This window comes from Schistosoma haematobium, chromosome 1 (genome assembly GCF_000699445.3).
Source record: "Schistosoma haematobium chromosome 1, whole genome shotgun sequence".
In the NCBI taxonomy this organism is placed as follows: Eukaryota; Metazoa; Platyhelminthes; class Trematoda; order Strigeidida; family Schistosomatidae; genus Schistosoma; species Schistosoma haematobium.
The window spans coordinates 7,637,955-7,653,561 of record NC_067196.1 but is presented as its reverse complement, the minus strand read 5'-3'; the positions used below and the strand labels follow the sequence as shown (position 1 = coordinate 7,653,561).

Genomic DNA, 15,607 nt, shown 5'->3' with positions numbered 1-15,607 from the left:
TGTTCATACTGTACGTATTGCCTCGATATAGCCTTAATTCAAGACTCAGTAGCTAAGTGGATAACGTGATGACATTTGAAGCGAACGGTACTGGGTTCGAGTCTCAGAGTGAACATCAACTCTGAGATGCAGGTATATCAAGCTGATGAGTCCCAAAAAAGATGAAACGCTCATCAAACTGGATTGAACTGCTAGCCACTATCCATCTTTGCATATAATGTTTATGAGAAAAGATATTTTGTTTGCTATGGACAGAATAAAATATACAATAATAAATAAGGAGTAATCTTCATTAACATCATTTCCCTAATTGTCAATCATTTCATTTATTTCATCTGATTATTCATTATGCCTTTGTTTAGAAGCAATAATTAACCACTAATTTAAATACGTTTATTTTTGATAAATCTTTATATTTCTTCTATTATAATTTGTGTACACGGTTTCAAACAAAATATTCTAACTATATAAGATAAGGTGTTAAAAGGGTTCTGACATTTTGCCATTCTAAACAGTTGTTTCCAGAATGCAATCTCAGATATTATTGTATTCAACTTAACTGTTGCAATTTCTTATCTGTGATAAAACATCATTACACTAATAGCTCATTTGGAATGATGATAGTTCTTTGATAATTTGCGTAGAATTTATAAAAAAGGGCTGTTCCTTTATAGTGCGGAAATTTCCAGATGTGTGAATTCATGATTTTTCCCGGGAATCGACCTGTAAATTACTGATCCATTGTCCTATGATTTACATGTTTAATTCAACTAATGTTATACAATCATCTTCCAATGCCTTTCTTAGATAACTACCTTAAACCCGATGTGGTTGAAATACAGTGGCCACAGCTTGTCACAAGAACTCCTGCAATTATGTCTCGAAAGTAGTCACTTAAGAACGATTATCTGTTATGGATATGCTTGTTATAAGTTCGCACTTACATCATTTATGATACATGAAAAAAGATGCAAACAAAAAACCATATTACAACTAATCAAAAGCAATCTTTACCATGACGTTATCTGAAATATCTACATGAATGGAATAATTTCGCAAAGTCAGTACTTGTATGTAAATTTTACTTATGATTGATTGATCACAGGATGCTGATCAATGTCATGTATGTCAGGTCCTTCTTAATGCAGATCGTATTCTATCGGCTAAGTTGCAATGTGGCCTCCGATCTAGGTGACTCAAAATTGCGTGCACTATGTTGAGATAAGATAGTGTTTGAAGGTAGTCAACAGGAAACCCTGGACGTAGGTTTCGTATTACTTGGCACTTGTCAGCAAGGTGTGCTTGTAATCTTGTGGGCACTGATGATCCATTGATGGGTTTGATTTCGTATCAACCAGCTGCACAGTCAGAGGCGGTAACACTGAGCTATTCGGGCTGCGACTGATCTCCTGTTAGACTGAGATTGACCAGTGGGTAGTGATTAATTTAATGTATTTTGTGTCCTGCTTAATATAGATTGAATCCTATTAATTTTACTATTTACTAATTTAACTTGTAATCAATTTAGAAACATTATCTACCCAATATTATTATGAATCGTAAGTAGAACGAATTGCATATTCATGATTCGATTATTAGCCAAAAATATATTTATTCTTTAGTATGAGAAATGTTTACATTCATCTTTAATTGTGTTAGTGGGTTATCAAATAATTAATAGTTTGGACTAGTTAAAATACTTCATGCTACTTTAATGGATACGGAACATTTCAAATTTCTTAGACATAAATTATCTTACCAATAATAATAATAATAATAATAAGTTTGAACTTGACCGATATTAAGTGTTTTTCAATAGTTAAATTCTCATTACCTTTTTCTTTTTTTTTAAATAGGCGGTACCAAATGTTTATAAAAATTTAATTCAATTAGTCAAATTCTCGTTACCACATTTTTGGAAATGTCCATTAGATTCAATAATTATTAGTTTCAATAGTTGAAATCATGAGTCAGTTGAAGCTAGACCACCGTCGAAAACCTGGAAGCACTGGAAGGCCGTTTCGGTCTAGTGTGGGATTCTTCAGCAGTGTGCATCCATGATCCAGTTCCCCGCGAGATTTGAACCCACGACCTATCAGTCTCGCACGCTAGCGCTTAACCACTAGACCACTAGACTAAAATCTCCACAAAACCCCTTCTGATAATAATAATAATAATTTGCTCACTAGTGATTGACTTCAACAGGCATTTCCTGAAGTCCCACAGAGAAGCCGTTACAAGTAGAGTTCAACCAGGTCTGTTGTGAGATATAAGCTCACTTAACGGTGTACGGTGGCTCAGTTTCGTGGATTAGTTGAAGTTAGACATTATCACCGTTAGGTGCCGATCGGCTCAGTGGTCTAGTTGGTTAAGCGCTTGGCGCGAGACTGATAGGTCCTGCGTTGAAATCCCGCAAGGCCATCCAGTGCTTTCAGGTTTTCCATGGTAGTCTAGCTTTAATTGACTTCAACTGAACTTACTAAAATCTCCACAAAACCCCTTCCGATAATTATTAGTTTCATTTATTTTATTGAGAAAATAAAATAAAATGAAAGAAAAATATTGATAATAATGAAAATACAATTTTAAGCTTTCTTTTTCCTTTTCTTGTTTTTTTCTTTTCTTCTGCTTATTTTTCTTCTGATTGATTTAATTCAATACAAGTCAAATACATACCATTTATTGTAATATTAAAGATTTATTAATTAACTATAACAATATTCTTCAATATTAACCTCGTCATGAATTTTATTAAAGAATAGATAATTGTTCTTAAATAGAATACTTGTTCTAGTAACAATTAACTATTTATTATTATTATTTTGATGCAGAGCAGATAGATGTTTTGTTTTCTGAATCTTTCTATTGGTGTTTAGGACTGAAGTTGAACAATCGATTAATGGTATATGTGCATTCTGTATGGATTGTTTTGATGTTGCCTTAAGTCACAAACATTATAAGCAAAGATAGATAGTGGCTAGCAATGGAATCTGGGACTCACATTTCACCCACTTAGTGGATAACTCAATGGAGATTGAAGCAAATGACTCTGAATTTGAGTCCCGAAGTGAATATTAAAAATTTAGGATGCAGAAACATCTAGCTGACGAGTGTCAAATGGGATGAAATATGTATTCTTGACTTCAGTGCTAGCCACCATCTATCTTTACTTATAAAACCTTGAGTTTTATATTTCATAAGTAATTTAAATTATAGATCAAAAACTACACTCCAATCTGTCCCTATATGTCCTGGTACGGCCGAGAGCTGTGAGAGTCCACTCTCCCTCTCGTAATGCTCTCACATGGCGACGCGTATATAGCCTCTGCCAGGGAAGTCCTAATCACTGCCTTCTCGTGGCGGGGGTGTTGTTTACGAAATTGCGAGGACGAAAAGTGAATATCCGAAGCTTTAACCGGGTTGGTGGACTTGAAGAGTCCACCTAGGGGAGTTGGAAAACCCTGATTCCAAACCAATGGTGCATACGGGCTCAAGTATCCTGAGGAAATAAATGGCGTATGAACCAATCGTTGGTCACCGGCTACCATGGGACTGCATCTCCTTATGTTGCTCCACTGCCTTGTTGATCAGGCCTTCAGGTTGAAGGCTTCGGGCGTGGCCGCCTTAGAAAACCATATGCTTCGGTTTGGGCACCCGAGCAGTATCCTTTCGGTATGTTGTAATTGTAATTTTTTTTATTAAGTTATAGTAAGGTCTTAAAAATTGAATCAATTGAAGCCATCGAAAGCCAAATTATTGTTTTGTTAAACTAATTACAACTTTGTACTGCAATGCTTCTTTTATTATTATTATTACTATTATTATTATTATTATTATTATTATTATTATTATTATTATTAAATTGATTTCCCATTTAGTCAGACATTACTATTTTTGATGTAAAATATTCCTGCAGAGAAATAATGATCAAAGGTATTACTGAAAAAGATTCTGTAATATACTGTCATGATGTGAAATACAATATGATTTTTCACTCTGATCTAATTTATGTATTAACTTTAAATGATATAATGTTTAACCGTTTATTTCCCTTTAGAAGAACATAATTCAATTATTAAGTTTGTTCATTCTAAATCACTATGTTTTCTTAAAATGATCCGGTAACCTTTAGAAATGAATGAATGTTTCTGTGAAACAAACAAAAAAATGAAATAAAATATGGGTAGCATGTAATAATTTAAAGAAAAATGGGCTCGGCATTCGAATAAACAAATTTTGTGTTGGGTTTAGATTTTTTAGTTTGATAAAGTGGAGTTTAAACTTACAATCTAAGTTTCGGAAGAATTTAAGAAGTTAACTACATGATGCATAAACATATGAGTTGTTTCTTTTACTACCATTCATTTAGATTTCATCAGTAATAATCAGTAATAATAATCAATAATAAATCAGTAATATTAATCACTAAATATGATCTTTCATATCTATTATAACTGTCTTTGTGTATAGTTTATACCTTTTTGAACTGACTAGGGGTGATCAACGATTTTATTCGAAATTTGAGACTTGAGCAGTTAGCACCTCATTAAGAAAGTCAAATTCTATTGCAATTCTAAGAAAATTTAGTGATTTAGAATGTTCTGTAACAATTGTGCCCTTGATTGATGTACTGTAATTCAAAATATATACACTTCTATGTATTTGAGTTTAAATAACCAAACTCAAAAATATCCAACATTTAAGTTTCATTTAAAAGGTTTATACATTATGACTAAATGAAAATTAATCTGTGTCTAAACAAAACTGGACAGATTATATGACCCTTATTGCTAATGAAATTCTAATAGTTGGAATGTTCAATAATCATTAGCGTATATGAATCGAATTTGAGGCACAATTGTATTGTTAATGACAATTGTCAGAGAGTTTGTGTCCGATTCAAAGAACATACCTTGAAAAGTCTAAGATGAAATGGATTTATGGCATTCAGTAATGTCATCGCAAAACATCTCATTGATGCAGGATATAAAGTCGATACACTGAAGTCCTTCAAGGTGATTAACAAACAATCTAATTCCAACCCTTTGAAATTTGCCGAAACGATCACAATCAAACGTCTAAAACCAGATCTATGTATACAAAAAAGACAGTAATAAATTTTTGTTTGCCTTTGTAACATTAAACCCCGCTTTTTATTAATTACGTCATTCATTATTTCAACTCTTTCTGAAGTTTAAATTACATCATTGTCTTTTTTATTTAATTTATAACTGATTGATTTCAATTCATATCTTTCTTTATTATTATACTTAATTACACAATTTTGGTGGAGTTTTGTTCTCTGAGCTGGATGGTTTGATCGTGGAGCTTTCATCGTTCTTCTGAACGACATCATCAGCACAAACGTCAGATAGAAGTGAAGTGTTCGAATTTCTCCATATGTGTTTCACAGCTTGTCCTGTGCACCTCGATGTTGATTGGTTCTTGTTCGAACACTTCACTTCTATCTGAAGTTTGTGCTGATGATGTCGTTCAGAAGAACGATGAAAGCTCCACGACCAAACCATCCAGCTCAGAGAACAAAACTCCACCAAAATCATCCACCTGAGCTACAAATCTTCACCATATTAATTACACAATCACCTAATATTTGTTAACTCCATGCGTTCTAATCACTAGTTAAATGTTCTGAAACTTTACCTCTCAAACTTCATTTATTTTCTCCGAAACAAGCAATTTTTATGACCTTATTGAACTCTATCGGAATTTTCTCAAGATCATCATATATGTATTCATCTTTAATCACTGTCGTATGTATAAATATGTCAATATCTGTACTAATGTTAATTTTCAAATAATTTAGGTTGTAAAGGGGCTGATGCGAACCTAACGAAATAAAATGAATAACATATTATTCTGCATCAATATTTCTTCTTGTTCTCTGTAAGATAATAAACGGAACTATGTTTACGAGTACTGTTCATTAGCTAAATAATCATGATTATATCTATGCAATAAATTTTAGTGTACTAGACTGTAATACATCTGTTATATAACATGTATTACACATTAATTAACTATACGTAATATCTAAGGGAAGAAAAACTTTCCATTTTATTTTCATATTAGTATAATTTGATATTTCAATGAAAAGTTTATTCTTTAATAAATTTATCATTTGGATCTCTAGTGGTGCAACTTCGTGGATCGGTTGAAGTTAGACATTAACACCACTAGATACCGACCAACTCAGTAATCTACAGGTACGCGTGTAAGACTGTTAGGTCCTGGGTTCGTATCTCACGAGACAGGATCGTAAATGTACACTAATAAAAAGTCTAATACTAGGACAAAGCAACCATACAGTTCTTCCGAATTTTCTACAATGGTCTATCTTCAATTGACTAATGAATTCAACTACTAAATAATTTCTATATTATCCACAAAACTACTTTCTCTGATTATAATAAGATATGATTCCGGAAACATTTTCTAAAATTCACTTTCAAGGAACTTTTCTTTTTTCTTTTTGTAAATCGGTTTTCTAAACAAAAATCAATAATACATAGAAACCAGAAGGTTTATTTGATTCCTTAGCAATATACATTCGATTATTTGTTCAAATTCAATTATCAACTGTTCATTTGAAAGAATCTCTAGAATGATCAAAATAGTTTGATTAATAGATAAACAATGATTTTCAAATCATTTAGGTTGTAAGGAGCTGATAAGAATCTAACGAAATATAATAAAAAACATATTATTCTACTCCAATCGTTGTTCTTGCTCTGTTTAAGAAAGTCTTTGAATAAAGTTTCATACAAGTCAGCATGCTTCAACAAAGAAACCAGTATCCATGTATGTGTACATACTAAACTGATAATTTAATTTTTAACAAAAGATTTTTGTTATTTGTTTTGATTGATATGATGGAAAGAAAAGTCAATTTTCGATTGAGTTTACTCATCATGAGTTATTGTTCAGGATTACTTCCGTTTGATTCAATGTAATGGTTACTCTTTTCTTTTCTCGTATGATATTTTATTCTGTTTAATATACGATATTCTTGTATTCCATTGACGTGAACTACGCTCAATATGTGATTTGTAATAACTCTAAGTATGTTTCTTATATGTGATTTCATCCTAGTTATTAATCAAAATGAGTGTACAATCAATATATAAATGAGTGTATTTTCTACTAGTGTTGTTGTCGTCGTCGTGTTTTGGGGTTAATAAATCATCACTTATACCAGTCTTTGTGTTCTAACTTTTGCATCGTGGGAATTGCAGAGGTCTCTTGTTCCGAGTATAAATGATAAGCGTTTCCGAAATAACAATCAGCGATGACCAGATACAAAAGGTAGCATTAAAAGAGCCAAGACAATAAGCATTCAAACGACAAATCATAACATTAATTAACTGTGTTAGAGTAATTTATTAATGATATTGAATTAACTTGTAGTTTCGGTTATTATGTTAAGTCCATATACCTTATTCTAGCTTTTGAACAGTCCAATTTATTCATTCTAATTGAGTCACATTTTGACTTTGTTAATTATTCACTTATCAATCTTGACTGTTTTTATATGAGCGCATATATGTATGCTCTTCTTATCCCATTATTTATCACATGTCTGTAACTTATTTTTGTGTGACTATAAATATTGATTAACGCTAGTACTAAATGAAGTTGACTCACATACCTTCTCCATCGCACGTTATTTCACTTTACTCTCTTCTTTTCACTTTACCAATATTTTGTCTGGATCAAAGATTGTATAAAATATACAGATTCGAAGTTCATCCTCATATTATTTGACTTATTTAATTCTGTTATTGACTAACGCCATTATTTAAATCGATAATTATATACAAGGATTGACAATAGGTATATCTCAATAGCAATCAGAAACGATCTTACTTAGAATCAGATCCCAAATCACTAAAACAAAACTTATTACAAACTCTTATAATTGTTACTAAATGCATTTTTCTTTTTTCTTTTCTTTTTTGTTTGTTTTAAATTTCATTATACAGATGGAGTTCTATTAATATCACAAGATATAAAGAATACCGAATATGTTTTCTTAATCTTTACATGTTCATATCGTTTTGGTCGTGATGATTTAGATGTATTAGGATTGACATTTCAAAAAGAATTATTAATTTATACAAAATGTTTATGGCCAAATCATTCATTAATTATTGATAAACAATTACCTATTTATAATAATATAAAAAATCAAACTAAAAAAACATGGAAAAATAAATTTAAAAGAAAAATAAAAAAGAAAATTGAATCGATTGAAGATATTTCATCGATTGTATTAAGTGATGATTCCTATGGAATATTTAGTCAAACTTTAACGATCAATGATTTATCACCATTTCAATTAAAATTAATTAATAAATGTAATCAACATACTATACCATTTCGTATATTTGTAAGTGGATTTATTTATTGTTTTAATTATTCAATGAATATTATTGTTGTTTTTTTAATAGTTGAGATCATAAGTCAATTGAAGTTAGATCATTATGGAAAACAGTAGAAGCAGTGGACGGCCATTTCATCTTACTGTAGGATTTCTCAACAGTGGGCATCCACGATCCCACCTCAAGAGATTCGAACTCAGGACATATCAGTCTCGCATGTGAGCACTTAACCACTAGGCCACTGAGACGGCCGGTATCCGACGGTTTTAATGTCTAACTTCAAGTAATCCATGAAACCGAGCGACATATTCATCACTGTCTTCAGTGAGTTATTGTCTTATAACAGACCCGGTTGAACTCCACTGGTCTTAACTTCTAAATAGAACTCCAAGAAATACTTCTTGAAGTTTGTTAATAGCTAGTTTATAATAGAACTATGTTATTCTGATCATCTCAAAATTAGACTTATTTAATGAAGGAAACATATTTCGTTTGATTAAAACAAATTTTTTCCAAATAAAATATATTCGGGTTATTCATTTTGTTTCACTTGGTGTGGTTTAGTTGAATCTTCCTCTTTGATGTTTAGTACTACAATTGATCAGTCTTGTATTAGCATATGTGCACACATCCTGGATTCCACTACTAACCACTGTCTATCTTTGCTTACAATACTTGTGACTTAAGACAATATCGAAGCAATGTGACAAGAATTATTATATGCTTATTAGAGAGTAATCAACTTTAATCATAAAATCAATTGTAAGATTCAATCAAACAAAACCAAGTGATTTTAAACTTCACTACGTTTCACAAGAAAGTGAATATCAGGACCCAGTAACTAAGTGGATAACGTGATGACGTTTGAAGCGAATGGTACTGGGTTCAATTCCTGGATTGAACATCAACTCTGAGATGCAGGTTTATCCAGCTGACGAGTTCTAAACAGAACGAAACGCGCGTCGCGAATTTCACTAATAGTCAATATCCATCTTTGTTTATTCATTTTTTGTTTAGAAGTAATCATTATTAAAAATTAATAAGTAAATGAAATAGATAAGCATTTGGTCAGTGAAAACCTGCTGATTCTTATGTAAGACCATTCAGAGTGAGGATAAGGGTAACACTTTATAAAAGCCTAGAATTTATACTCAAATGATCTAAATGAGTTTTATTAGGCCATTCAATAAGACTTAAAACATTTCATATTGTTCTTCAAATCCTGCATAATCCAATAGGACATGGATTCCAGAATAAGGTCAAAGAAAAATTATGATATACTCTTATATGAATAAGTTAGATTGATTTGAATTCATCACGGAGCGATGTTCCTCTTTTTTCGTTTCATTTATCAATATAGTTATAAGTATAATAGTTTCTTCAACTGATTAACTTGATATCCAAAAGGTTATTTTCAATTACATTTCATTTCTAACATTTTCTCGTGGATAAACATATATTTAGTTACAATGTATCTAATTAGTACAAAACTCATTTCTGCACAACAGAAGAATAGTCGTCAACCTCTGTGGTTATAACGCTAACATAGTTTGAACGAGCTAGGTAGCTTCAGTTCTTTGTGGAGTTTTTCTAGGTCTTGTTTGAACATGTCCACTATCACAAAAATCATGCTTAGAGATTTTCACGGATTTACTTCAACCATTTAACCTTAAACAAAGTGTACCGTTATGTTGATTTTTTTAGGTTGGAAGCGATATTAAAACCTGATGATTGAAGTTTGATCCGGACTAAAGACTAGAAAATTTGACAGTGCATATTACTCAGTGATCAAATATTACAAACATGAAAAATATCTTGATTTAGTTTTCAATGATATGAATTATCCGATTGTTGCTAGTTCCATGACATTTATACTTCACTTGCAAACTGCTTCATTGAGCTATTATGTTACAGGCTTTATTGAGTAAATGTACCATAACTAACATTAGAATCTAAGAAAGCCATTTCTTCCCATTTCGCATGAGATAATCTATTCTATCGCAAATGAAATAAAGAATCATACACAATCGGAAGATTTTCTGAATTCATTTGCTAATTGAATAACACGGTAGGCATTTGAAACAAAAGGAACTGAATTCGATTCCGTGTGTCGCAATCCCAAATAGTTTGCATTACTAACTCAATAACATCTGTTCTACTTAGTACTGCTGATTCTACGACAAAATGATAGAAGTAAATGTTTACAGTAATATCCCTTTCTAAATTTTCCTAGTTAATCAATATTAGCTATTTATTCTGAACTACTTATATTGATTTATATCAACTGTCAGATTTTTTCAATTAAATTTTCAGTTACCTCCATCCACATCTCCTTCATCAGTTGCTATTCAAACAACCCAAGGAAGCAATAATAAAGTAAGTACCAACAAACTATTTTATTACAGCATTTATTTTTTTAAAAAAAACAAAAAAAGAAAGCATTTATATTCAGTATCTACAATATCAGAGAAATTGGGACATGAACTGACTGAATTAACTGACTGATTTCCTGTCTTGAATAAATGCATTTTATAAAAAAGCGAAACTTAAATATTGTTAAAGTAAATAATAAATGGGAATTGGTTTAGTCGTTTTAAAGTAATAAATTTATCTTTGTGATATAGGCCTAGAAACAATTCAGTAATAGTATTATTAGTAGTATCAATATCAGTAGTAGTAGTAGTAATATTAAAACAGAATAGAATTTGACTTTATCTTATTAGTTTACTTACTCCTATTATCATTATTACTATTATTATTATCATTATTATTTATGATATTTCTTTCTTGTTGAAGAACAAAATCACCATACTTAGAAAAAAAAGAAGAATGAATTTTCCTATCCAAATTATAAAAAAGGAGACTGAATTTAGATTTAAAACACTAATCCTAATAAAACATTATTAGAAAGAATATGAATTATTCCGTTACTAACAGACTTAAGTGAATTATAATCAATTTTAGTCAGTTAATATGTATATATATCTAGATGTTTATTTTCTTAATTTTGCTATAAATGAAATGAATTTAGTTGCTAGCTAGTTAATCTATTGAAGGATATGATTTATACTTTACTTTGGATTTATGTTTACATTCTAATAATAATATTCACTTCTGATATGCAATGAGAAGACGAAGTTTATCAGAATTATGTGATATATTTACACAATACATTTCGAACAATCTGATCACACGTATATTTGTTAAGACATTTTTATATAAAAATTAAACTAGATAGATTAAACGTATGTGTTGAAACACGTACATAGGGAGAAGCAATCATGATTTGCAATTAAGGGTGGGTGAACACATAACAAAATGGTTGCAGAAACAAATGGATTCCAATGATCAAATAAGATCACAGGATAGAGAGACATCATCCTCGATTGAGAAACATTTGATTGAGATTGGTCATAAGGTTGACATCAAGTCACAGCATTTGTAGTGTTATACAAAAGCCTTCATGGACGTATACTAAGGTTTATTGAAGCCTTAGTTATACGGAAATTGAAACCCCCTTTATGTGTTCAAAAAACAATTTGTCATTACACTTAACCTACCATGGTAATACTGATTTATTATCAAGAGTGGTAATCACATTTGTTTTTGTGTACTTTAATATTATCAAAAGGAGTTTTGTGGAGATTGTAGTAATTTCAACAGTTGAGATCATGAGTCAATTGAAACTAGATCACCATGGAAAACCTGGAAGCGCTGGACACCCGTTTCGTCCTATTGTGGGACTCCTCAGCAGTGCGCATCCACGACCTCGCCTCACGAGATCTTAACCCAGGACCTACTGGTTTCGCGCCAGGGTCATTTGTGAGATAGTAACTCACTGAAGACAATGGTGTACGGTGGCTCAATTTCGTGGATTAGTTGAAGTAAGACATTAACACCGTTGGATACCGGCCGGCTCAATGGTCTGGTTGGTTGAGTGCCTGACGCGAGATTGATAGGTAGCGGGTTCGAATCCTGCGAGGTGGGGTCATGGATGCACACTGCTGAGGAGTCCCACAATAGGACGAAACAGCCGTTCAGTGCTTCCAGGTTTTCCATGTTGGTCTAGCTTTAATTGGATCATGATCTCAACTATTGAAAATACTTTAATATTATTATTTTTCCTTGTTATGACTTAACTTTAACCTGTCTAGTTGACCTTTTAATTTTTATATAAAAATATCTTAACAAGTTTATGTGTGTGATCAGATTGTTGGAAATGTAATGCACTAATATATCATCACATACTTACTTACTTACGCCTGTTATTCCCAATAGAGCATGAGCCGCCGACCAGCATTCTCCTACGCACTCTGTCCTGGGCCTTCTTTTCTAGTTCCATCCAATTCTTGTTCATTTTTCTCATGTCTATTTTCATCCTCAGCGTAATGTGTTCTTTGGTCTTCCTCTTCTCCTTTGGCCTTCATGATTCCATGTGAGGGCATGTCTTGTGACGCAGTTGGGTGCTTTCCTCAATGTGTGTCTTATCCACTTCCAGCGCTTCTTCCTGATTTCGTCCTCCGCTGGGATCTGGTTTGTTCTCTCCCACAGTACGTTGTTGCTAATAGTATCCGGCCAACGGATCTGAAGTATTTTGCGTAGACAACTGTTAATAAACACCTGTATCTTCTGGATGATGGCTTTCGTAGTTCTCCAGGTTTCTGCCCCATATAGTAGAACTGTCTTGACATTCGTATTGAAAATCCTGACCTTGGTGTTGGTTGATAGTTGCTTTGAGTTCCAGATATTCCTCAGTTGTAAATATGCTGCCCAAATATGTAAAGGTTTTTACATCTTCCCGGAGGGACTCCGGGAGGAGTTATATCATTACATAATTCTAATAAATTTCACTTTTTTATTGCATTATCGTAATTTATCAAATTGGACTAATTGTTTTAGACCTAATATTCACATCATGATCTAAGTTTTTTTTATTTCTATTCACAAATCTAACTGACATTATTGTTCTTTTTAAAAAAAAATTAACAACAAACCAAAAATTCTCTTAGATACAATTTTGTATTATGTTTTTATTTCGTTTTCAAATTTAACTTTGTTTATTTTCCTTTTTTGAAACAAGAAAAAAATAATGAACATTCATTTTAATAATCCTTATTTATAAAAAAAGAAGAAAAAAACAAGTAAACAAGTAGATAGTTACAATGAGAGATAATTGACTCAAACAGTGTCTACAATTGACGTGTAGTCACTGAAATAAAAAAAATATCTGTTAGGTAGATTAAGTTAATAGAATCATTCAATGGATGAATGATATGTTAGAATATACATATATATATATATATATATATATATATATATATATATATATAGTTATGAGAAGAAAGATTATTAAGTATCTTTACATATTTCATAGATTTCTGTAGGCTATATAAAGTTTAAGAAAAAACCAGAAGCTTTCATTTCCATGGCTTAAATGTAAGACTATTATGGATTGAAATGTTAATTCTAACGGGAATAAATACACAGTATAGTTAGGTAATCACACTTATTCGATAAGATAAGTAGATGGTATAAATGTTAGTTATGTTCATTGTTATACAATTTTTAACATTAAAATCCACTTGAAGTTAACAGTTACGTTATATGTAAAAGTGGTCCATAATTTATTTAGCATAAGTTTTCTTTTTACATCATGAGATCATGAGTCAATTGAAGCAAGATCACCGTAGACAATCTCCACAAAACCCATTCTGATACTAATCAACACACGCTCACTAATGACTGACTTCAACAAGTATATCCTGGAGTTCTGGTGAGAAGCAGTGGAGTTCAACCAGGTCTGTTGTGAGATACTAACTCATTGCGAAGAGTGGTGGACGGTGGCTCAGTTTCGTGGATTGGTTGGAGTTAGACATTAATACCATTAGATGCCGGCTCAGTGGTCTAGTGGTTAATTGCTCGCGCGCGAGACTGATAGGTCCTGGGTTGAAATCCCACAGGGCAGGATCGTGTATACGCACTGCTGAGGAGTCCCACAATATGACGAGACGGCCATCCAGTGCTTCCAGGTTTTCCATAGTGGTCTTGCTTCGATTGACTCATAATCGCAACTATTAAAACATGAGGTTTTTTGTGACTTTAAGACATGATTTATTCTCGAATCGGAATACGACTTATACAATCTTAGTACTGTGCTAAACCAATGACGTTCGACCAGTATGAGCAGCCTAGCGTCTTTGTTGATGCACTGTTTGCTTAGCTGGTCTACTTTATTGCAGGAAGCCAATAACAGTTCCCACTATGCGAATCGTTTACTTCAAACATACTTGGTTTATATACCAGCCAAACAGACCTCAGCGCACCATAAAATAGAAGATATCAGTTATACAAAATCAAGCCAAAACACTGGCTGTGAACGCGGAAGACTGTAATCAATAAACTGAACATAACTTAAGAATAGTAAATTGTATAATAATCTATGGGTCAAAATGAAGCTCAGAATAAGAGGAATACAGATATACATAATCTAGTTACTAAGCAATTACACAATAGGGACATATATATATATTTATATATATATATATATAATATTAGTCCATTATTAGTTCACAGTAGTTACCCGTAATTTAGTCTTCACCAGGATGTAACAACGTTAAGAAAGTCTTTAGATTCAACTACACATCAACTATTATTTGGATACATCCATGTTGAACTATTTTTAATATTTTTCATTTAATATCTCATAGGTTTGATTTTCAAATTTCTGCCTGAGTAAATTTATTTAATAAAAATGGTCTGTTATTATTATGAAATAGATTGTCATTTTTTTGTTCAAGAAGTTGGTTAAAAAGAATGGAACAAAAGAATTGTAGTAAATGAATACCTGGATACGGTAAACCGACTCATTGTAATTAGTCCAATCTGCAATTCATCTGCATCACCGACTGGTATTATCCATAAAATTATTTAAATTCAAGTAAAACTGACTGGTTGTCAACACATAAATTAATTCTGAGAAATTAGAGAGTTGAGCACTTGTTTTGAAAGTCTTATTAGTCCTCGTGAATTGCTAACTGACGAAGTCTCTAAACGTACTCGAAATTTAGGTTTTCTTTCGCCATCTTGTGTCACTTAGAATGTAGCCAGGACCTCCGTATGTTATTGTTCAGACGCTTGGGTGGCGAATTCTAACCAACAGAATTAGTTCGAAAATCTGTTGCGTAGGCTCAACTACCGCCTGTCTGTGA

General features: G+C 32.0%; 1 protein-coding gene across 1 annotated transcript in view; it reads left to right on the top strand.

Moving 5' to 3' along the window:
• ARRB1_6 (Beta-arrestin-1) overlaps positions 1-15,607 on the top strand; it is a 94,693-nt gene that overhangs the window by 27,750 nt on the left and 51,336 nt on the right. Inside the window, exons 4-5 of the mRNA XM_051218376.1 lie at positions 8,001-8,407; positions 10,713-10,775. Coding sequence (XP_051073045.1) covers positions 8,001-8,407; positions 10,713-10,775 — 470 coding nt within the window. The remainder of the gene's footprint in view (positions 1-8,000; positions 8,408-10,712; positions 10,776-15,607) is intronic.